The sequence below is a fragment of the Danio rerio genome, chromosome 8, assembly GCF_049306965.1.
Source record: "Danio rerio strain Tuebingen ecotype United States chromosome 8, GRCz12tu, whole genome shotgun sequence".
In the NCBI taxonomy this organism is placed as follows: Eukaryota; Metazoa; Chordata; class Actinopteri; order Cypriniformes; family Danionidae; genus Danio; species Danio rerio.
Window position 1 is genome coordinate 1,546,726 of NC_133183.1, and position 23,673 is coordinate 1,570,398.

At 34.4% G+C, this 23,673-nt stretch overlaps 1 protein-coding gene across 4 annotated transcripts; it reads left to right on the forward strand.

Moving 5' to 3' along the window:
• Positions 1–821: 821 nt before the first annotated feature.
• slc35d2 (solute carrier family 35 member D2) lies at positions 822–23,672 on the forward strand. Of its 4 annotated transcripts, none has more exons than XM_073909989.1 (13): positions 822–1,122; positions 1,214–1,247; positions 2,862–2,948; positions 3,716–3,783; positions 5,092–5,163; positions 7,092–7,160; positions 7,251–7,353; positions 11,059–11,151; positions 11,242–11,309; positions 14,745–14,823; positions 17,816–17,898; positions 19,860–20,159; positions 23,534–23,672. In XM_073909989.1, the coding sequence occupies exons 1-12, from the start codon at positions 1,004–1,006 to the stop codon at positions 19,975–19,977; spliced, it is 993 nt and encodes a 330-aa protein (XP_073766090.1). In that variant the 5' UTR covers positions 822–1,003; the 3' UTR covers positions 19,978–20,159; positions 23,534–23,672. The 4 variants fall into 4 exon arrangements, with proteins under 4 accessions (XP_073766090.1, XP_073766091.1, XP_073766093.1 ...); XM_073909990.1 differs by having other exon boundaries at positions 19,860–20,106; XM_073909992.1 differs by lacking the exons at positions 11,059–11,151; positions 11,242–11,309; positions 14,745–14,823; ... (1 more) ...; positions 19,860–20,159; positions 23,534–23,672 and adding exons at positions 8,449–8,545; positions 9,049–9,882 and having other exon boundaries at positions 7,251–7,907.
• Position 23,673: the final 1 nt, after the last annotated feature.

The window sequence follows — 23,673 nt, forward strand, 5'->3', positions numbered from 1 at the left end:
CTGCTGACCATGTCCATCCCTTTATGAGCACAGTGTCTCCATCTTCTGATGGCTACTTCCAGCAGGATAACGCAGCATGTCATAAAGCTCATCTTTGCTGATCATCTCAGACTGCTTTCTTGAACATGACGATGAGTTCACTGTACTCAAATGGCCTCCACAGTCACCAGAGCTCAATCCAATAGAGCAGCTTTGGGATGTGGTGGAACGGGTGATTGGCATCATGGATGTGCAGCCGACGAATCTGCCGTAACTGTGTGATGCTATCATTTCAATATGGAGCAAAATCTCTGAGGAATATTTCCAGTAGCTTGTTGAATCTCTGCCATGAAGGATTAAGGCAGATCTGAAGTCAAAAAGGGTCCAACCTGATACTCGTAATGTGTACCTAATAAAGTGGCCGGTGAGTGTATTGTCTGGGTAATAATAATAACAATAATAATGATAACAACACATTTCGAATTTGATAATACTTCTTTTGTTGTTGTTATTACTTTATTTTATTTATTTGTTTATTTGACATCACAATTACACAGGACAACCCAGATGAGGCTTGACATATTACACATAACAATAAAAAGAAAAGAAAATAAACACATATATAATTATAAATCTATCGTTTATTTAATAATATTAATTACATTATATTTTGTTTACATAAACACCTGTAAGACTAAAGCAAAGGCAGCACATTAGTTTTGTTTCACTTTATTACACTCGACCAATCATAAGTCGTTCTCGTGTCGCAAACCCCGCCCTCTTAGCGGCCCCTCCCACCTGTCATGTTAGTCACTACTGTACCAACTCGACCGGTTAAACTCAGTCAAAATGCTAATGTTTAATGATTAACCCGCACATTTACTCGTGTTTGATTGTGTAACATGTCGAGTGTGTACAGACGGACAGGTTGAGGAGGTTAAATTAGTTCCAGACAGCATGTTAACATCAGTCTCCAGCGCTCCAGAGGAAAACCGAGTCTGAGAAACCGAAACCAGAGCAGAAAATGACGGTAAACGACGAAAGTAAACACGGTAGACTCGCGAAGTTCCTCTCCGCCACCTTTTACGCTTTCTGCTCGTTCCTCATCATCGTGATCAACAAAAGTATTTTAACGGAGTATAAGTGAGTCTCAACTTCCGGTTCATGTATTAATATATGGACATATTCATATGAATTAACGTTTTCATGAGGTGTTTGTTTGTTTATGTGACAGGTTTCCCTCGTTTATGTTTCTCGGAATCGGCCAGGTGAGAAACACCTATTATATACATGGATATATTACACAAACACCTATTAACGCGTATATATTAGTGTATATATCTGTAAATTAGCAGATTTCCGTATTGTGTGATTCATATTTTTATTTAATTGTGCTTTTGAATTGCATTATTGAAGCTTAATATTACACAAACACGTATTATATACATGTATACATCACATAAACTGTGTATATATGTGCAAATTAGCAAATTTCCCTATTTTGTTATGCATGTTTTTATTTATTTGCGGTTTTGAATTGCAATTCAAAACCGCAAATAAATAAAAACATGCATAACAAAATAGGGAAATATTACATAAACACTTATCATATACACACATATATCACATAAACAGTGTACATATCTGTTAAGTAGCAGTTTTTCATATTTTGTGATGCATATTTTATTTATTTGTGCTTTTAAATTGCATTATTAGAGCTTAATATTACATAAACACTTATATTATACATGCATACACCACATAAACAGTGTATATCTGTAAATTAGCAGATTTCCCTATTTTGTGATTCAGGTTTTTATTTATTTGTGCTTTTAAATTGGATTATTAGAGCTTAATATTACACAAACACTTGTTATATACATGTATACATCACAAAAACAGTGTATACTCTGTAAATTAGCAGATATCCGTATTGTGTGATTCATATTTTTATTTATTTGTGCTTTTTAATTGCATTATTAGAGCTTAATATTACATAAACACGTATTATATACACATGTATATGTCACATAAACAGTGTATATGTCTGTAAATGACCTGTTTTCTGTATTTTGGTTCATATTTTTGCTTATTTGTGCTTTTGAATTGCATTATTGAAGCTTAATACTACACAAACACTTATTATATACATGTATACATCACATAAACAGTGTATGTCTGTAAATTACCTGTTTTCTGTATTTTGGTTCATATTTTTATTTATTTGTGTTTTTGAATTGCATTATTAGAGCTTAATATTACACAAACACTTATTATATACATGTATATAACACATAAACAGTGTATTTTTCTGTAAATTTTATTTATTTGTGCCTTTGAATTGCATTAAGGGACCTTAATCTTTCTTCCGACGCCGTTTAAACTTTAAAAAGTTGTAAAAAGTGAACATTTTTAATAGTTTAAAGTGATGTATGTGTGCTGGTGTTGTATATTACATTACAAAACCATTGTAAAAGTGTTTTACACACTTATTTCTCTATATATTATTATTTCTTATACATTATACCAGCTCAAACAACTAAAATGTCAATAAAAGTCACTTTGTTAAACTGTAGAGTTGAATTTTCAGCATCACAAGTTGACAAAGCAGAGATTATACTACTAATAATGCCACTCATAACCGTAAATAATCACTTGTGAATCATGAAATATGGAAACAGTTCATTAAAAGATATATTTTACAGTGTATATTACTATTTTAAGCCTACATCTTACTCATTAAAACAACAATAACACATATTTCAGATTACTTTGCATAAAAACTACCCAAGTAACACATTTAGTGACTTAAAATTGTCATATATGACTTTTTTTTCCCTAAATCTGCACCTAAATATGATCATTTTGTTGTCGATTCACAGATGGCAGCTACTATCATCATTCTTTATGCTGCTAAAATGAATAAAACAATTCATTTTCAGGACTTTGACAGAAGTATTGTTGGAAAGGTAAGGCTTTTAATGCGTGTAATTTGCTTTTTAATAATCACATTAGCACACAGATTGGCTTATTTGTAACTTGAGATGTAAGAAGACGTACAGTAAGAAGGCGACATCGTGGCTCAGTGGCTGATAACCTAAAATGATGAACTAAATTGGCAGCAGTGTGTGTGTGTGTGAATGAGTGTGTATGGGTGTTTCCCAGTAATGGGTTGCAGCTGGAAAGTCATCTGCTGCGTAAAACATATGCTGGAATAGTTGCCGGTTCATTCCACTGTGGCGACCCTAGATTAATAAAGGGACTAAGCTGAAGGAAAATGAATGAATGAATATAGAATTTATTTTTGACTCAAACTAGTTGTCTGTGGAATTTATAATGAATATTTTGATTTTATTTGATAAACTTCATATTCATAAATGTAAATGGAATAATTAGAATTAATATATAGACTTGCTGCAGTCTATTAATAGCAAGAAATGTCAAGATACAGTTATAGTTGCAATGGAGTTGAAGTTAATTGAATAGTAAACTTGCTGTCTATTGGGTAGGTTAAATATTATCTTACTTATGCTGACACAGTTTATATTGAAGTTAAGTGTTTTTTATTTATTTTTGAATCTGTAAATTGTTTTGTAATTAATTTATGTTTTTTTCACGTTTTTAGTTGTGTTTGTTTTGCTTGGATGTCTTGTTAAAATTGCATATTTGCTGTTGTTTCAGTTAAAATAATAATAATAATACAGAATAGCTTATTAATTATGATATTTTCCCACAGATCTTTCCTCTACCTCTGCTGTATGTGGGGAATCATGTTACTGGATTGGGAGGAACAAAGAAATTAAGGTAAATAATACAGTAAAAAGACTATAGTTTAGCATAACGATATGGAGTCAGATAAGACTCTAAAGTAATTCACGCAAAAGACACAATGTACACATGCGTAGCCCAATTTACGTGCATGAAATCAAATTCACGTGCGTAAAATATTTATTTATATTCACACAAAAAAATTCACGTGCACAAAATAAAAATACATTTTCATAAAATATGTTTCACAAATGCAAAATATTTGCAAATATATAATGCTGTGTTCACACCAGACGCGGAACGCGCGGATAAATCGCGCTATTCGCGCGTAAATTGCCGCGTAAACATTTGAGTTTACTCGCTTCATTCGCGCGCCTGTGCTTTATGGAGACTGAAAAACAGCGTCGATATGTTTAGGGTAGACTTTGATACGTTGATGGAGACTTTTAGCGGTGCTTCTGACTGAGCCAAGCCCAGTTTGATGACTTGTTGTCGGTGTCGCCTGGAGGATTTGCCCCAGGACACCATCAACAGGTTCTACGTCACAATCACACCCCCACAAGAGCAAGCTTCTGATTGGTTAACGCGGCGCGAATGTACGCTGAAGATCAGATTTTCGAACTCGAGAGATTCGCGCGAAATGCTCGTTAAGCGCGTCAAACGCGCAAACGCTCAATTCGCCTCGTGCGTATCGCGATATTCGCACCGTGCCATTCACGCGTATCACGCCGCAAGATGACTATTCGCGCGTTTGCATTGACTTAACATGTAAATCACTCGCGCTTGATGCGCGTTCCGCGTCTGGTGTGAACGCAGCATAAGAGCATTCAAAAAGTTTTGAATGTTTAAAACTTGCGAGTTCATCTTGAATAAGAATGTGCAAATTCCAGACTCCCCCTGGATACATGTGTGTGCATTTTTGAGACTGTCCTGGCAGAAGCAGGCAACTTGTTCCTTTCAGCCAATCAGATGAGAGCTGTAGTCGATGACACCCACTCTGCGCTCCATTTGCGCAGTCTGTTCCTCTCCAGCATGGCGGATGGAGAAAGAGATGCGCAGGCTTCAAGCAAGAACTATTAAATTCCCTGACGTTCACTGACTAAAAACTTAATTTACATTATATCTATTGAACGTAAACAGGCTGCTGTTGTGCTTTAGTTGCCTAATATGTAAAACATACCCTATCATTCCGTAATAATATAAAAGTAATAATTTTAAATGATGCTTATGAGTTTGTTTAATAAACTAAAAAATTACAACATAAACTAAGTGTTTATTTCGTGTCTTTTGCGTGAATTACTTATATAAAGAGGCCTATGTGATGCATTTTCTCCTGTTTTTCAGCTTACCGATGTTCACTGTGCTCAGAAAATTCACTATTTTACTCACCATGATCATGGAGTCGAGGATACTCAAGTATGTACATTCATTTACAAGTTTAATAATGTGTATAACTATTCATAATGATTTTAAATCATGCCTATAATCATTTAAAATTGTAATTATGCTAAAGATGGTGTAATATTATAATGATAAAACAATACTTTAGTCATACTTTAGTTCTATATGTATTATTTTATTCTGTATTTTTTGATAGCATGGACATTATTTTTATTTTTATTTAAAATGGGGAAGAAATGTTATCAGATAAACAAATATTAGCATTTTACTAAAATCTTTTAACTTATTTTTACCCAATTCAGCAAATCCATAGCTCCAAATTTATATATATATATATATATATATATATATATATATATATATATATATATATATATATATATATATATATATATATATATATATAATTATGTAAAATAATTTAATAATGCTTTGACAAGAAATAACAACAAAATTGTTAGGTGTTTCTGCAGCGATTTTGAGTTTAATAATTACAATAACAAATTATATATTATCATGTGACTATATTTTATGCATTACATTCTTATATATTATATTTATTTTAATATTATATTTTGTCATATTAAATACAGTAACATTGTAATGATGCTCAAACTGTGTATTAATACTAACAGCATCGTGTGTGTTTATCTATTGATAATTATATTGTTCATAATAACTAACACTCTTTTGATTTATTAATTACAATCCTTTTTTATGATGTTCTGATATGATGAATTGTGCAGTAATAATAGCATGGCAGTGTTTGTTTATGTATTGATAATCGAGGGATGTAAACAAAAACAATTGTCCTAACGTATCTCCTGTTTTACATTTTTAATTTCTATAGCTATTAAGAATCCAAATAAAGCAACATATTGATAAATAAGGGTTATGGGAGCTGTTTTGGCATTAAATTATGATTGATTTGCCTCTTGTTAGTTATGAAATAGTTTGATAACAAGTGGGAACTGTTTATGGGCCAATAACATGACCACATTGAAACGGTCCATATTAATTATAACTAACAATGACATTTTATTAATATATTTGGAATTATTAAATACAGTAATATTTTAATGATGCACTGATATGATGAACTTTGCATTAATAATAACATGATTGTGTGTGTTTATGTATAGATAATTATATTGATTATAATAATTAACGATTTAATAATATATTTGTATGCATTATTTACAGTAATACTTTAATAATGCTCAGATATGATGAATAATGAACTGTGTGTTAATAATAAGCGGATTGTGTGTGTTGATGTATTGATAATTACATTTATTATAATAACTAACAATTATATTTTAATAACATTTTTAAAACAGTAATTTTTTAATGATGCTCAAATTTAACTGTATAGTAATAATCATGTCTGTGTGTGTTTATGGATTCATAATTATATTGATTATAATTACTAACAATAGTATTTTAATAATATATTTGTCTGTATTAATTGCAGTAATATTTTATTGATGCTCTGATGTGATCAATGGTGAACTGTGCGTTAATAATAACATGATTGTGTGTGTGTTTATTGATAGTTATATTTTAATAATATATTTTGATCACAGTAACATTATAATGATCATCTGATATGATCAGTGATGAACTGTCTATTAAGGACTGTGTGTTTATGCATTGATAATAATATTTATTATAATAATGATATTTTCATAATTTATTTGGATATATTAATTACAGTAATGTGTTAATGATGCTCTGATATGATGAACTGTGTATTAATAATAACAGGATTGTGTGTTTATGCATTGATAAATAATTTGATTATTATTACTAACAATTATAGTTAATAAAATGTTTGGATGTGTTAATTATAGTAATATTTTAATGATGCACTGATACGAGGAACTGTGCATTAATAATAAGAGAATTGTGTGTGTGTGTGTGTGTGTGTTTGATTCATGCAGAAAATCCTTTGCTCCGCCATTGGTCTGCAGTGTTTTGGCTATCGTTCTGGGTGCTTTAATCGCAGCCAGGTACAGTAGATTATTAGACAAAATCAACCGTCAATAATGCAAATAAACACACAGTCTAGTGTATTCATTAACCCCGTCTGAACTCTTCAGCTCGGATCTGTCTTTTAATGCAGAAGGATATACGTTTGTCCTGATGAACGATGTTTTCACAGCTGCCAGTGGAGTTTACACCAAGAAAAAACTGGGAATGGAGGTACGAAAAAAATCAGATGTGCCCACTATTTTCTCTTCCTCAAGTGGTTTTAACCCTTTATGATTTTCTATTTGCTGTTAAGCACAAAAGACCTGTAAAACCTGTAACCATTGACTTCCAAAGTAGCATAAATAAATACTATAGAAGTCAATGGTTACAGATTTTTAGCATTCAAACATTTATGTTTCTTTCTTCTGTTGAATATAAAAAAAGATATTTTGAGGAAAGTTAAACCTGTAATTATTGACTTCTATAGTAGGAAAACAAATACTGTGGAAGTCAATGGCTACAGGTTTTCAAAATTTCAACATCTATGAGTTTCTTTCTTCTGTTGACCATAAAAATAAGATATTTTGAAGAAATCTGAAAACTGGAAACCATTGACTTCCATGGTAGGAAAAACAAATGTTATAGAAGTCAATGGTTACAGAATTTTAGCATTTAAACATTTGTGAGTTTCTTTTTTCTGTTGATTATAAAAAATATATATTTTAAATAAAGATGAAACCTGTAACTATTGACATATATTGTAAGAAAAACAAATACTATACAGGGTTCAACGCTAAGGATTTTTTCAACTGGCCCGATTGGACCAGTGGTTCAGATTTTTACTTGCCCTGCCAAAATTTTCACTGGCCCCACTAAAAAAAAATAAATAAAAATAAAAAGTTAATTGCTATTTATTAGCCACATATATTAAATAATGTGTCACGAAATAATGTTTGTGAATGCAGAATTTAAATGTTTGAAAAATGTTAAAATATTTAGCAGTAAAACATAGCAGTATGGAAAATGCGCAGGTATTTTATTGCAAAACAAAAGGTGGCTGACTTAAAAGTGACAGCAAACTATGCAAAACATCACTTCTTTTTTTTTTTCGTGCTGTACCTATTTAAATGTTTCCACAACATTAGAAACAGACGTTTTCTTTTAGCCTCATGATTTGATGTTACGGTCATATTGCCGTCTATTTAAATTTAGTGACAAGGCAGCACTGCCCCGATCGGGCCAGCAACGATTCTGTCTACTGTCCCGAGCATCTCTCACGCTGGCCCTGGGCCATCGGGCAGTCCTTATTGTTGAGCCCTGCTATAGAAGTCAATGGTTACAGGTTTTCAACATTCAAACATTTATGAGCTTCTTTCTTCTGTTGAACATAAAAATAAGATATTTTGAAGAAATCTGAAAACTGGTAACCATTGACTTCCATAGTAGGAAAAACAAATACCATAGAAGTCAATGGTTACAGGTTTTTAGCATTGAAACATTTGTGAGTTTCTTTCTTCTGTTGATTATAAAAAAAGAGATTTTGAATAAAGGTGAAACCTGTAACTATTGACTCCCATAGTAAGAAAAACAAATACTATGGAAGTCAACGGTTACAGGTTTTCAGCATTGAAACCTTAATAAGTTTCTCATGTTCAACACAAAAAATAAAAAGTTATTTTGAAAAAAATCAGAAAACCTGTAACTATTGACTTCCATAGTAGTTTAAAAACAAATAGAGTGAAGTCAATGGCTACAGGTGATATTCAAGCCTTTATGAATTTTTCTTCTGTTAAACAACAAAAGAAGATTTTTTTTAAAGAAAGTTGAAAACTGGTAACCATTGACTTCCATAGTATTTGTTTTTCCTTATATGGAAGTCAATTGGTTACAGGTTTAACTCATAGATGTTTAAATGCTGAAAACCAGTAACCATTGACTTCCATAGTATTTGTTTTTCCTACTACAGCAGTAAATGGTTTTCCTTTTTAAAGCTTGATTCTTCTTTAGTTACATTGTGTACTAAGACTAAATTTCACATTCAGAGATTGATTTAACCCTCCTGTTGACCTATTGGTTTAAAAATGACCCAGGCACCAATTTAACAGCTTGAAGTGTGGTTACTTTTCCTAAAATGATCCCAACATTACAAAAAAATGCAGTTCATTCTGCTGTGACCCCAGATTAACAAAGGGGCTAAGTTCAAAAGAAAATGAACGAATGAACATTAGAAAAAAATGAATCTAATTTTTTATTTTCATATTTTGATGAAGGCTGAAAACATTTAGGGTACAGCGGTTGGCAACCCAGGCCATATGTACCCCTGTATACATTTCTGAAGATTGTGAAATACGTCCCAGGAGCTACGTTTTTTTCCAGTTTTTGTTTTCGCGAATCCACAGTGTACGCTTTTTTAGATCTCAAATTTCTCTCGTGAGTGCCATCGCACCTGCTGTTCTCGTGTAAATCCACCAGAGTCTGCTGTTGACTGACTGACTGACTGACCGATCGCGGTCGCCTGATTTTGACCACATTTATTTTTAGATGTTACCACATTCTCACCGTTATTTACTTGTTTTTTTTTTTTGCCTTTTCTTTTTGTTTAACCTACTTTCTGGAACCGTTCTTCGTCTGACTTAAACACCGTCGTTACTGTCAACTTTACTCTGCATCTCAAATCCTCCAATGTACGTGGCAAGCTACTGGTCAAACTGGTAACAGCAGAAAAGCCGTCCACATAAAGGTAAGCGGTCAGCGATAGCGGAAAAAAAAAAAAAACAAGCCATCGACGCCATTATACCACCCCCTAGAGTTACTTTTGAAGATGAAATGCAGCCATACATACCTCTGGTTACATAATTTGCACTCTCCAGAAATGTATACGGGGGTACATATTCGAGTGTTATGATTATCAGCGATCTGGCGACTGCAGATCGCTAATAGACTACAAATCCAACATTACATGGACTACAAGTTCCAGTCATGCATCACTCACACACACCTGTTCCTCATTCGGTAGATTACACACACAGCTGGGAGCTGCTCATGAACTAATTACAAGGACTGTATATACGGCTCACTTTGACACTCAGTCTTGTTTAACTGTGTGTGACATTACGACGAGTTTTCCTTGCCGTGTTAGACCCTTGCTTTGTTGTTTTGTTTATTTACATTGTCTGCTGCCTGCTTTTTCACCATCCATTCGCCTGTTTATTGACCACGACTCTGGATAGCCCATATACATCTGTTGACCATTGCTTGCCTGACCATTCTCCTAATAAACCCTGCATTTGGATCTCTGTTGTCAGCATCCCTATTCACATAACAATGAGCCAGTGTTGACGGTTGTCCTGGGGGTCAATTTAAGCTACCAGCTATAAAACCGATATTATACAATAACATTCACAGTGTGTGTGATGAAGATCAGCTTCTTTCTTCATGCTAAGTAAGTTTGAGGATTGAGATTAAATTGATTTTAGAGGTTTAGTGAAGACGGATCATTTTCTATCCAAAGGGCGAACGCTGTATACTGAATTGTAGAAAACAGGAGGGTTAAACTTATTTTTTTTGCCTCAAGCACAATCATTAGGAAAAAAATGTGAACATTATCAGGATCTTACTAAATACCTGTGACTTATTTACTGGTTAGATGATGGCAATTAAGCCGCTGGTTGTCAGCGAGTGATTGATAATTCTCAGAAATCTCCGTAAGTCATGTAACAAGAACTATAGTTATTCTTGACCTTTGACCCGGGCTGCCAGATCAGTTTGATGAATTGGGATTAATGTACAATAGAGTTAAAAACGCACCTGAAAGTCAACATTTAGTGCCAGCTGTGGAGTTTTCCACACCACACCCTATCATTACAGATCAATCAACAGCCAAACCCTGAATGTAAACACATCTCCTCTATTCATTTCACTGTTTGTTGTTTTCAGGGTCTCGGTAAATACGGCGTATTGTTTTATAACGCATTCATTATTATTATACCAACTGTGCTGGCGAGTGCGTATACGGGAGATCTACAGAAGGTGAGTGGCAATGTCAAGAATAAACACACTGATGTGAGAATTTAAGGCAATATATATATAATTTATATTTGTATTTATATTTATTTCCAGGCTCTTACTTATGAAGGATGGCTGTCTTTTACATTTATATTTTATTTTTTACTGTCTTGTGTCATGGGGTAAGTGTTTTTCCTTTTGTAGTTTTTTTTTTAAACACAATAATAATAATATATATAGTTGAAGTCTGAATTATTAGCCCCCCTGTTTATTTTTTCCCAATTTGTTTAATGGAGAGCAGATTTCTACAACACATTTCTAATCATAATAGTTTTATTAACTCATCTCTAATAACGGATTTATTTTCTCTCTGTCATGCTGAAAGAAAATAATATTAGACTAGATATTCTTCAAGACACTTCTATACAGCTTAAAATGACAATTAAAGGCTTAACTAAGGTAACTAGGGTAACTAGGCAGGTTAGGGTAATTAGGCAAGTTATTGTATAATGATGGTTTGTTCTGTAAACTATTGAAAAAAATATAGCTTAAAAGGGCTAATATTATTGACCTTAAAATGGCTTTAAATAAATTAAAAACTGCTTTTATTCTAGCCAAAATAAAACAAATAAGACTTTCTCCAGAAGAACAAATATTATGAGACATACCTTTTCTCTATATTGAGAAAAAGCTCTTGCATATTAATAATTAAAATTAAGTTTTGATATATTTACAGTAATAATTTACTAAATATATTCATGAATCATGACCTTTATTTAGTATCCTAATGGTTTTTAGCATAAAAGAAAAATCTACATAATATTCGTATTTAGCTGAATTGTGGATAAGTGATGGGTCCTTCATGAACGATTTGTTCAATTTGAACGAATCTTCAATATGACTCGGGAACTACGCGCGCGCACATTTGTGCAGGTGGTATCGTTCATTTCAAGTCTTTTGAGTTGTTCATCGCGAAATGGCAGAAGCCAATCATATGGGTTTAGAGCCAGAAAGAGATTTGATCGTTCATCCCTCAAATCCTCTATCGGGTCTGAGTCATTTGTTCATTACGAGCCAATCATATGCGTTTAGAGCTGGAAAAGGAATCGATCCGTTTATCTCTCGAGTCCTCGGGTTTAAGTCATTCTGTCACGTGATGAACGAACGACTCAAGAATTAAAAGACTTGAAAGGTGAACTAATTATCATGGCTCATATCGACTCAGACTGTGTATTTTGATTATATGTGACTGTCAGTGTAACGTGAACAAACCACCGACATTTGAAGACATGAAGAGGTGAGCTGAGCAAAGAGACAACAATACCTTAGACAAAAGAGCAGGTCAACATTGAATTATTATATTCTCCTTCTTATAGTATTCATGACTTATTTGTCATGTGATCAGCCTTTTGGGCTAGTTGTAGATGTGTTTGGAAGCAATTCATAACATTTTAATAATATTTTGGCAAATTGAACCAAATGAACTAAATGACTCGAAAAAAGATTCGTTCATCTCGATGAACGAGACTCAAAGATCCGAGTCAGTAAAATGATCGAATTTCCCATCACTATTGCGCAGGTCCGGATTGACTAATCGGGAGAACCGGGAGAATTACCGGTGGGCCGGTCTGTTTTTTGGCCACGAGGGCCAGTGTCCCTAGCTGCTTGCACTCTCAGCAGTTGTACTTTTTTAATTTATTTGATTATTTGACCATAACCTCACTCTTTTTAATAATTATTTTGCAGCAGCTCCGCTCTTTTTATTTATTTTCTCACAGCCCCGTGAGCAAAATGCACCCCATTCCACCCCAAACAGCGGCACATAGTGAATATTAATTAATATTAATGAATATTACACCTGCTCAATGAAAATCAGATGATTTACTACATTAATAAATCTTAACTTTTAATCTTAACATAACTTGATCAGAAATCTAAAATGGGGAGAAAAAGAGTAGAGTATAAAAAGACTAGACATCAACAGGAGCTGATAACATTGCAGTGCTTATGCACCATCGTGGTCTAGTGGTTAGCACGTTACGCATTGACGCAGCTGACCCGAGTTCGAACCTCACCAGAGTAAAATATGTTTTTTTTTCAGTGTTAAGACATAAAATACAGTTTGGGTTACTTATGTAGGAATACATATTTTTTTGTGTGTGTGTGACGACTGTTACAAAGGACTGCATATCTAAAAAGAATTAATGTTCTCATATTTATGAAAAACATTGGAAGTTCTGAAGCAGCTGTGTCCTTGAAAAAGACGTGTTGGTGTCATTTGAAAGTGAATTGTAAATGACGTTATTTTAATATAGTCAGTCGTCGACTGAGGTGGGCCGGTCTAAGGCTTGAAACTCCAGAGCTAAACAGGAGTCCCACTCCAGCCCTGCTATTGCGCATTAGAATTACACTTTTATTTTATTCTGAACAAAAACTAATTATTTTATTTATTTTTATTGCCATGATATTCAATTTTCAGCTCATTTTCATTTCTGTAGCGCTTTTACAATGTAGATTGTGTCAAAGCAGCTTCACATAGAAGATTATAGTGAACTGAAACAGTGTCAGTCCAGTATTCAGAGTTTAAGTTCAGTTCAGTGTGGTTCAATATTCACAGGAGGTAGTTTTAATGTGCATAAATCATATATAGAACAATAATAGTTTGATGACAATATAAATCTGGCCACGGAGCACTCATTAATTATGATCTGAAGTTATATAATTATACTTTCACCCATTCAACAACAGGATTTTCAGGATTTCAAACTGAATCATATTTAATGACTACTTATGCTTTGATATATTTTATTACTCACAGCTCAGAACAACTCTGACATGAAAATCCTCCATCATTAACCCATGTTTGACATTTCATTTCCACTAAAGATAAAAAGAGTTCACACTGAGCTGATGATTGATTTATAAAGTGTGTTTGGCATGCTGTCCCAGGAGAGAGCCCTGAGCTCATAAGATCCTCAAGTTCGGGGCTCCCTCCCGTTTGCAAGGCGAGAGGGGAGTTTGAGCTCAGGTAGATCTGGAAAACTACCATGCTGTAGCAGCATTAAATTAATTAAATTAAGCTGCATGTTTTTGGACGGGGAACTGAGGAACCCGGGGGAAACCCACGTGAGCACGGGGAGAACGTGTAAACTATGCACAGAAATGTCAACTGGCTTGGTAAGGACTAGAACCAGTGACGTTCTTGCTGAAAGGCAACAGTGCTAACCACTGGCCCAACGTGCCACCCATCTAGGAAAGGAGGAGGAGTAGGGGTGGGAGGGGAAGATGGCTGTGATATGGAACTATTTATAGTGACTTAGGAATCGTCTGATTGGTCAATCATGGCTAATGCAGGACCAGCTGTGGTCAATCATAATCATGTGATCCTCTTGAAATTAGTTTATAAATAAACTTCAGTTATTATAATCATTTTATACCGTTTACCACAACATTATTAATGATATTTTGGTTCTTTTTCACATGTTTCCCAAGTGCTGTTTAGTTGCTCAGCATATTCTGCTTAGTTTTAATAGCTTTATGAGTTAAACAGCACTGGGAAAACATTATAAAGATGTCCTGATCTGCATGTAGTAATTGTGATCTTTTCCTTATTTCAGGTTCATTTTGATGTATTCAATCATCCTCTGCAGTTACTACAACACAGCATTAACCACCACAGTCGTCGGTGCAATTAAAGTACGTTCACTAATTATGCACACTTGTTTTTATATAATAATATGTGTCCCATAATCACAAAACTAATCTTAAGGGCTCAATTTATTTATTTTTTCAAACTGAGACATCATCGAAAAGCAGAATAAATAGCTTCTACGTGATGTTTGGTTTGTTAGGATGGACAATATTCAGCCGAAACGATTGAAGGTTACTGTGTTACTGAATTACTGCGAGAGAAAACCTTAAGGTTGAAATCACAAATATTTAAGGTTTAATAAATTTACAGTAGGATTATACAAAATATCTTCAAGAAATCAGATTTTTACTTAGTACCCTAATCTTTTTTGGCATTTAAAATATTGATTTCGTTTTAGAGCTGGGAGAAGATTATTTGCATTTAAAATAAACTTTTGTTTTGACATTATAAATGCACACATATTTATTGATTATGTATATGTGATACACACACACATACACTACCTGAAAAAAGTCTTGGACCCCTGTAGTAAGAGCAACAAATAATAGCTGGACTTCTAGTTGATCGTATGTAAAAGTGTCAGAAGGTGGATTTCTCTGCTGAATCATCTGTTGATCTGCATCCCAATCATCACCAACACTGAAGAAGACCTTCTGGAGCCAAGATTCTCATAGCAATCAGTCAAGTTTGGTGAAGGAGAAATCATGGTTTGGGGTTCATTCAGTATGGAGAGATCTGCAGTGGATGATCAACATCAACAGCCTGAGGTATCAAGACATCTGTGCTGCCCATTACATTACAAACCACAGCAGAGGGACGATTCTCCAGCAGGATAGCGCTCCTTCTCATACTTCAGCCTCCACATCAAACCTCCTGAAAGCAGAGAAGGTCAAGCTGCTCCAGGATTGGCCAGCCCAGTCACCTGATATAAACATTATTGAGTTAAGATGAAGGAGGAGGCGTTGAAGATCAACACAGAGAGTCTTGATGAACTCTGGGAGTCCTGCTGAAGGCTTTCTTCTTCATTCCAGATGACTTTATTAATCAGTGATTTGAGTCATGTCAGAGATGTATGGATGCAGTCCTCCAAGCTCATGATGGAGTCAGACACAATATTCATTCTGTCTCCACTGCAGCAGGACTTTATATTCTATACTGGACATTATTTCTGTTCAGTGATGAGACTTTAGTCTGAGCAGAGTCAGACCGCACTGTCCTCATCAAATCAGTCAACATCAAGACATGATCAGATTTTATTGAGCTCAAATAAGCAAAATCTAGAGGCCTTCACCTTTCATAGAGACACTTCTGACACCCAATCATCAACTAGAAGTCAAGTTAATATCTGCTGTTACTAAAACTTGAATAGGCAACAAGACTTTTTTTAGGTAGTATTTAAAAAAACAGTAGAGATGCACTACCTTAAAAATATGAAATTATGAATTCTTTATTCATTCATTTATTTTCCTTCGGGTTAGTCCCTTTATTGATGAGGGGTCACCACAGTGGAATCAACCGCCAACTTATCCAGCATATGTTTTACACAGCGGATGCCCTTCAGGCTGCAACCCATCACTGCACTGTAAAACCCAATAAGTTAAGGTAACACAAACCATTTGAGGAAACCGATTGCAATAAACTATTAAAGTTCAAAAGCTAACCCTAATGAGTCCTGTGAACTTAATCCATTCGAGTAAACAAAGCAATTTGGGCAAAGTAAAACCCAACAACTGAAGAGAAATCAAACCAACTGAGTACTGTAAAACCCAATAAGTTTAGGCAACTCAAACCGCGAGGAAGCTGATTGCTACAAACCATTATGATTCCTGTGAACTTACTCCATTTAAGTTGAAGTAATGAGGTAATGAGGTATTTAATTAACCCATTACCATCAACACTGAGTTCAAAACTCTTTCAAATTTGTAGAATTAACTTTCTGTCAATTTTGAGTTAACTACACTCTTTTCATAAAGTTGACGGTTGAGTTTTACAGTGTGGGAAACACCCATACACTCTCATTCACAAACATACACTATGGACAATTTAGCTTACCAAATTCCCCAATTCCTTCGGGAAACCGGAGCACCCGGAGGAAACCCACACCAACACAGGGAGAACATGCAAACTCCACACAGAAATGCCAACTGACCCAGCCAGGGCTCGAACCAGCGACCTTCTTGCAGTGAGGTGATCATGCTACCCACTGCACCACCGTGACGCCCTGAATTCTTTATTAATTAATTAAATAGAGCTATTCATTTCATCTAGTGAAATTATTCTCGATATTGGAATATACAGTTAAAGTCAGAATTTTTAGCCTCCCTGAACTCTGCTTATTTTTTTCCCCAATTTCTGTTTAACGGAGATTTCTCCAACACATTTCTAATCATAATAGTGTAAATAACTCATCTCTAATAACTGATTTATTTTCTCTTTGTCATGATGACAGTAAATAATATTAGACTAGATATTCTTCAAGACACTTCTATACAGCTTAAAATGACATTTAAAGGCTTCACTAGGTTAACTAGGCAGTTTAGGGTAATTAGGCAAGTTACTGTATAATGATGGTTTGTTCTGTAGACTATTGAAAAAATATAGCTTAAAGGGGCTAATAATATTGTCCTTAAAATGGCTTTAAAAAAATTTTAAACTGCTTTTATTCTAGCCAAATTAAAACAAAAAAGACTTTCTCCAGAAGAAAAAATATTATCAGACATACTGTGAACATTTACTGAATCTGAGAATTCAAAGGAGGGCTAATAATAATAATAATAATAATAATATTAATAATTCTGACCTCAACTGTATATTGTAGAAAAACTAAATGTTTTCCCCCGATATCCTGCAGCCTTAATATGTCATTTAAACTCAAATATTATTATACAAAAACACCCATGAGACTTACTTTTGTGCTCCAAATATTGAAAGTAATAATGTAACAGTTTAATCTTAATCATACTGTGATCTCTGGAAGATGTGATTTAAGATTTCATGTTAGTTTTGATGAGTGTTTGTTTGTTTTGTTCCTGTCAGAATGCTGGTGTGATGTACATCGGCATGTTTGTCGGTGGAGACTACATCTTCTCATGGCCAAACTTTATAGGCTTGAATATATGGTAGGAAACTTGATTTTATTTGGTAACACTTTAAAATAATCCATTAGTTAATGTATTTACTAACACAAACAATCAGTAACACTTTTATTAGTGTTCATTTATATTGTCATTAGATAACAATTTACTAACCATGGTTTCCGCTATATTCATTCTTCCATGGCGGGGCGCCACACCAAAATTGAACCAGCCACAGCCACATTACATCTTCTCATTCAAAACATTTGATTTTTTTAATAGCGGGTGATAATCGCACCAAAACATATTAAAAGTTACGCGAATTATAACAGCGCGAGCATTTCTGTAACCGTAGTAGTGCTGTGCGTCATTTCTTTAAATCTTCAAGGTTATGACTGGCTGACTGACAGATGCGCGAGGCCAGCAAACACGACATATAGCCGTTTCACTTTACTTCAGGACGCATTAATGCTGCTCTGCAGGTCTATTAGAGACATTCATGAATATTCCTAGCAAATCTAATAAATGCTGCAGACATACTCGTTACATAAACGCACTAAATCGCACTTCAGCAGCGTTCATTTGAGAGCGCACAAGAAGATCTGCGCGCTCTTGAAGTGGCTCATATTTGAGGGGGCGTGCAAGAAGTTTTGTGCACGAGCAGAGGAAATCGGTGCAAGCAAAGAGATCCGCATGCTGTAGACGATTACATAAACACAATCTCAACTTCTTGCGCTCACGACATTTGTCATTGAAATAACGCCACAGGTAGTTGGTAGATCTGTGTAAAATAAAAAGGCCTGCCCCCACAGCTGGAAAAAATCCTAGAGGAAACACTGCTAACACAAACAAACATAAGTAATAGATTTATTACAGTGCTCTTTCATATTCCCGTTAGATAACATGAAGTTAATTAACGTGAGTTAACGTGTACTAATGTAAACAAGCACGATTTTAACAATGCATTAATACATGTGGAACTATGATTGATAAATTGTAACACGGGGAAACAAATAGACAACTGAGTTTGGATTCACTTGCAGGTTTATTTGGATAGTCAGGCAAGCAATGGTCAATACGGGTGCGAACAGATGTATAGAGGCAGTCCAGAATCGTAATCAGATAACAGGCGAGAGGTCATAAGGCAGGTGGCAGACTAGGACAAACGGCTAACAAGGTTAAGGTCTAAACACAGGAAAACAAGACAAGGGCTGCGTCCGAAAGTGCATACTTCCATACTATATAGTACGCTAAAATCAGTATGCGAGCCGAGTAGTATGTCCGAATTCTTAGAATTGGAAAATCAGTATGCGAGAAGTACCCGGAGGACTTCCGGCGAGATTCTGGAGTGCGCATCCCATGCACGCTGCGCTATCCCATGATGCCCCGCTAGAGAATTCATGAATGGAAGTGAAGCTTCACAACTGACGCAGGTAGGTCATGTGACCATGACAAAATGACGGATGTAGTACGTCCGAATTCCATTCATACTTTTCACATTCATACTGTATAGAACGTACTTTTCTAATGGCCGAGTAATACGTTTAAATTCAAATGCAGTACCTACTGAGTAGTAGGCGAATTCGGACGCAGCCGATGATAACACGTTGTAATGTCACTTTACAGCTAACAAGACTCAGCAATGGGAGTGAGTGTGTGTGCTGCTTAAATAGTGTGTGTAATCAGTCTCCGACAATGCTCAGGTGGTGCGAGTGTAATCAGTCTAGATGAGGAAGCATGTGTGAATGTTAGAGGAGTGCATGTATGAAAATGTAGTCCAGAAATGGCGGATTTGTAGTCCATAAGTTATTGTGAGATGCAGCGATCTTATGAAGTACGATCGCTGGTAATCGTGACATAAATGCTGTCAGAGAATATTCATAATCAGTTAATATAAGTAAACTAACAGACCGTTATTTTAAAGTGTTACCAATTTATTTGACCTCCTTAAAGTCTGAATGTACAGTTACTTCTGAATGTTTTTCATTGTGTTTTTCTGTTTTCAGCATCTCGGCTGGGTTAGTTTATTCCTACATCACATTAAGCTCTGCAGAAACCAACACAAAACCAGCAGAGGAGAAAATAACGGTTCATATTACAGAGAACACTCTGCTGAAAACATGACTGTCAGTGCTCAAACCCACACACAGATCAAACGGCAGTGTTTTCCTGAAGGCAGTGTTTGTGTTTGTGCTGAAGGAATCGCTGCTTCAGTCGTTTACATACTTACTACCGTTAAACACTTCTGGATTAGTACCATTATTCATGTTTTTATATAAGTCTCATCTGCATTTATTAGATCTGAAGTACTGCACAAATAGTACAAATCTGAAATATTTTGAACATAAGTATTTTTTTTATTTTAATATATTTTAAAAAGTAATTTATTGGGGCAATGCAGTGGCGCAGTAGATAGTGCTGTGTGTTTGCATGGGTTTCCCCCACAGTCCAAAGACATGCGGTACAGGTGAATTGGGTAGGCTAAATTGTCCATAGTATATGATGTGTGTGGATGTTTCCCAGTGATGGGTTGCGGCTGGAAGGACATCCGCTGTGTAAAACATATGCTGGATAAGTTGGCGGTTCATTCTGCTGTGGTGACCCCAGATTAATAAAGGGACTAAGTCAAAAAGAAAATGAATGAATGAATTCATAGCATTTATAGCAGATTTGGCATGCTGTACCAGTTTGGGCGATGGAGATTTCAGCTAGAGGGTGAGTGTCAAGTTAGGCGAGACTCTTGCGTGAGTCAATGCTCGAGGAACACTCCTACTAGAGATAGAGCAGGGAGTGACAGCGCTCTATATAAATATATATCTAAAAACAAAAATCCATATATATATATATATATATATATATATATATATATATATATATATATATATATATATATATATATACATATATACATATATACATATATATATATATATATACATATATATATATATATATATATATATATATATACAGGCCTTTATATTAACTTTTTTAATCACCGGCCACTGTGGCTAGTAGTTTTCCAATGTTACTAGCCACGCTGCATTTTCACTAGCCACAATTTTGTTGTTGGGAAAATATATTTGACATGCATAAATTTGACGTTTACACGCTAAAATTACTTGATTTAAATTGTGTGTTATGTCCACATGTGTCCTCATTCATTTCACTTTTTGTGTGTCGAGTATGAGCTTGCTCAATGAGCATGAGCAAATGGGTCATGGTTTCATAGTGTTATACTGCAATTAGTTTTTATTTCACAATGCTTTTTTTAGAGCTCAAAATTAACGATTTACCAAATTTATCTCAATAACCACACTAAACAATAATTATTACTTAGCCACAAATTTTTTATGTGTCAAAACAAGCAAAATATAGCTGTATACTATACTTTTTATGTAACAAAACATTTCTTAAAGAAAGAAAAGCAATTGACTTTTAAAAAATAACTATTGTCATGTCTCAAAGATAAGCACGGTAATCTGTTGTGGCTAAAGATCTCTCGGATCACCAGTAACTGCACATAAATGGAGAGTTCATCTCCCATTAAAGCAATGTTGTAAAAAAACGATAATTAAACCATTTTAACAAAAATAAAAGCAAATAAAACCGTAAGCAAATGAAAGAGGGTAAAACATAGCGTATGTGATAATAAAAGGATGATCACATGCTCACGGTTAACTTTAGGCCATTTAATAATCTGTTTAAAGTGAAAGCAACCGCTGCTGCTTACAAAAAGACACATTTTGAGCTCTTAAAAGCATCAGGACTGTGGAGGCATGTTCATCACTATTTGTCTAGTTTATTTGAAAGAGAACCGATGACAGTTGCGTTTCCAGAACCTGTTTCAGACACGTTTGCTACACGATTCGGAAGCGCGCACGTGCTTTAAGAAGTGGCACACATCACATCAGCTGTTAGCACGAGTGATCATCATCCTCTCATTCAGTATTCACTTGCTTTCTTCTGCTCGCGTGAACAATTATTTTACTTCTCGATTCTACGATCACATTTGCACGCATTTTGGACCATCCTTATATTGTTGAACTCTGCTTTTAGAAAGACTACATTTTAAAAATTATTTTCAACCAGCCAAAGTGGCTAGTGGGATTGGCTGTCTAATACGCCAAAGCTGAAATCTACTTGCAATTGGCGGGTGTTAATGTAAAGCCCTTGTGTGTATATATATATATATATATATATATATATATATATATATATATATATATATTAGGGTTGTAACAATATACCGGTATGACGGTCTACCACGATTTGAACGTGCACGATTATCATACCATGAACAATTGCATATCAACGGTTTAACCCTTAAAGACCGAGACAGCCGCCCGCGGCTAAAAATAAGTATAGCTCTTAAATGTTTAAAAACTTTTGATCCGCTGATCTGATTCATACAATTCAAAGATTGGCATAAAGAAGAGAATCTCAGCTTTCCAGTGATGTATCACATAACATTCGCGGACTTTCAGAGGCTCCGGAATCAGTGCGGTTATGTCATCAACATTTGACAACGCTGATTTGACAAAGAAACGCTCGTCACTGTGTCTCCGGACAAATCAGACACGATACATTGATGCATTGTCCCTCCTCCATGCCCAGATTGGTTCAAACTCGCTATATCACAACCAATAAGCATAGGTTTCGCTTTTGTTTGTGGACCAAGCTTTTTGAACAACACGGAATGAGAGATAGGCATACATTTCTGCGCGGCTAAATAAAACGCAAAAAAAAAAAAAGTTTTGCATGAAATAATTCTCATACTAAGTACTTTTGCATGCACAGCAGCACAGAAACATGACAAAACAGTGACACAGCAAAGACGAACTGCTGCTCTTGCTGTATTCAAAAGACGCAAATGAAGGTGCAGCTGTTTGTCTGCATTGCAAACAACCATATCCAAATCCATATCGATAGACAACCATATCCATGCTGGCACATAAAACCTAAGGATGTTCCATATTGAATCTAGTTTCGTTATGTAACTATTTATAGTATAGTAAATATTTATATCTATTTTTTACTGAGGATTTGCACCATGTTTATTTGGACATTATTTGGACTTTGACACATTATTTATTATTTTCTTATTTTTATTTGTTCATTGTAAGTGGTGTTGTTTATAGTAACTAAAAATATATTATTTGGAAAAAGTCAAATTTGCTTCACTGTTCTATTATTTTGTAACATTTGTAACATACCGCGAAACCGTCAAACCGTGGTATTGTTTTAGACGATTATCATACCGTGAAAAATTCATACCGTTACAACCCTAATATATATATATATAAATTGTTTAAAAATTAACTTTTAAAATATATTCCAATATCACATGCTAAAAATCCAGTTTTGAAATCAGAAAGTTACATTTTTAAATATATGTAAATGTATTTTATATTTTAATATATATATATATATGGCTGATATTTTGTAAAAATATGATTTTGGAAAATTAGATTTTGAAATCATGGAAATGTATGACATTTAAAAAATATTTAAATAGAAAAATATTTTAAACAGTAAGAATTATGCAAAAAAATTCAGATTTGAAACCAAAAATAAACGTTAACATATATACTCAAAAAGACATTTTAAATATAGTTATTATAATAGTTATTTAAATATTAAAAATATGTTTAACAATGTACATTAAGCTTTACTCTAGATCAAATGAATGCAGGTTCGGTGACCAGAAAAGAAATAAAAACATAAAAAATGGTACTAGTCTTAACTGTTTTGACCGGTGTACTGTTTCATGTTACACATTTTATAACTTATTAAAATAAAGCAAACCTGAGGACCAAG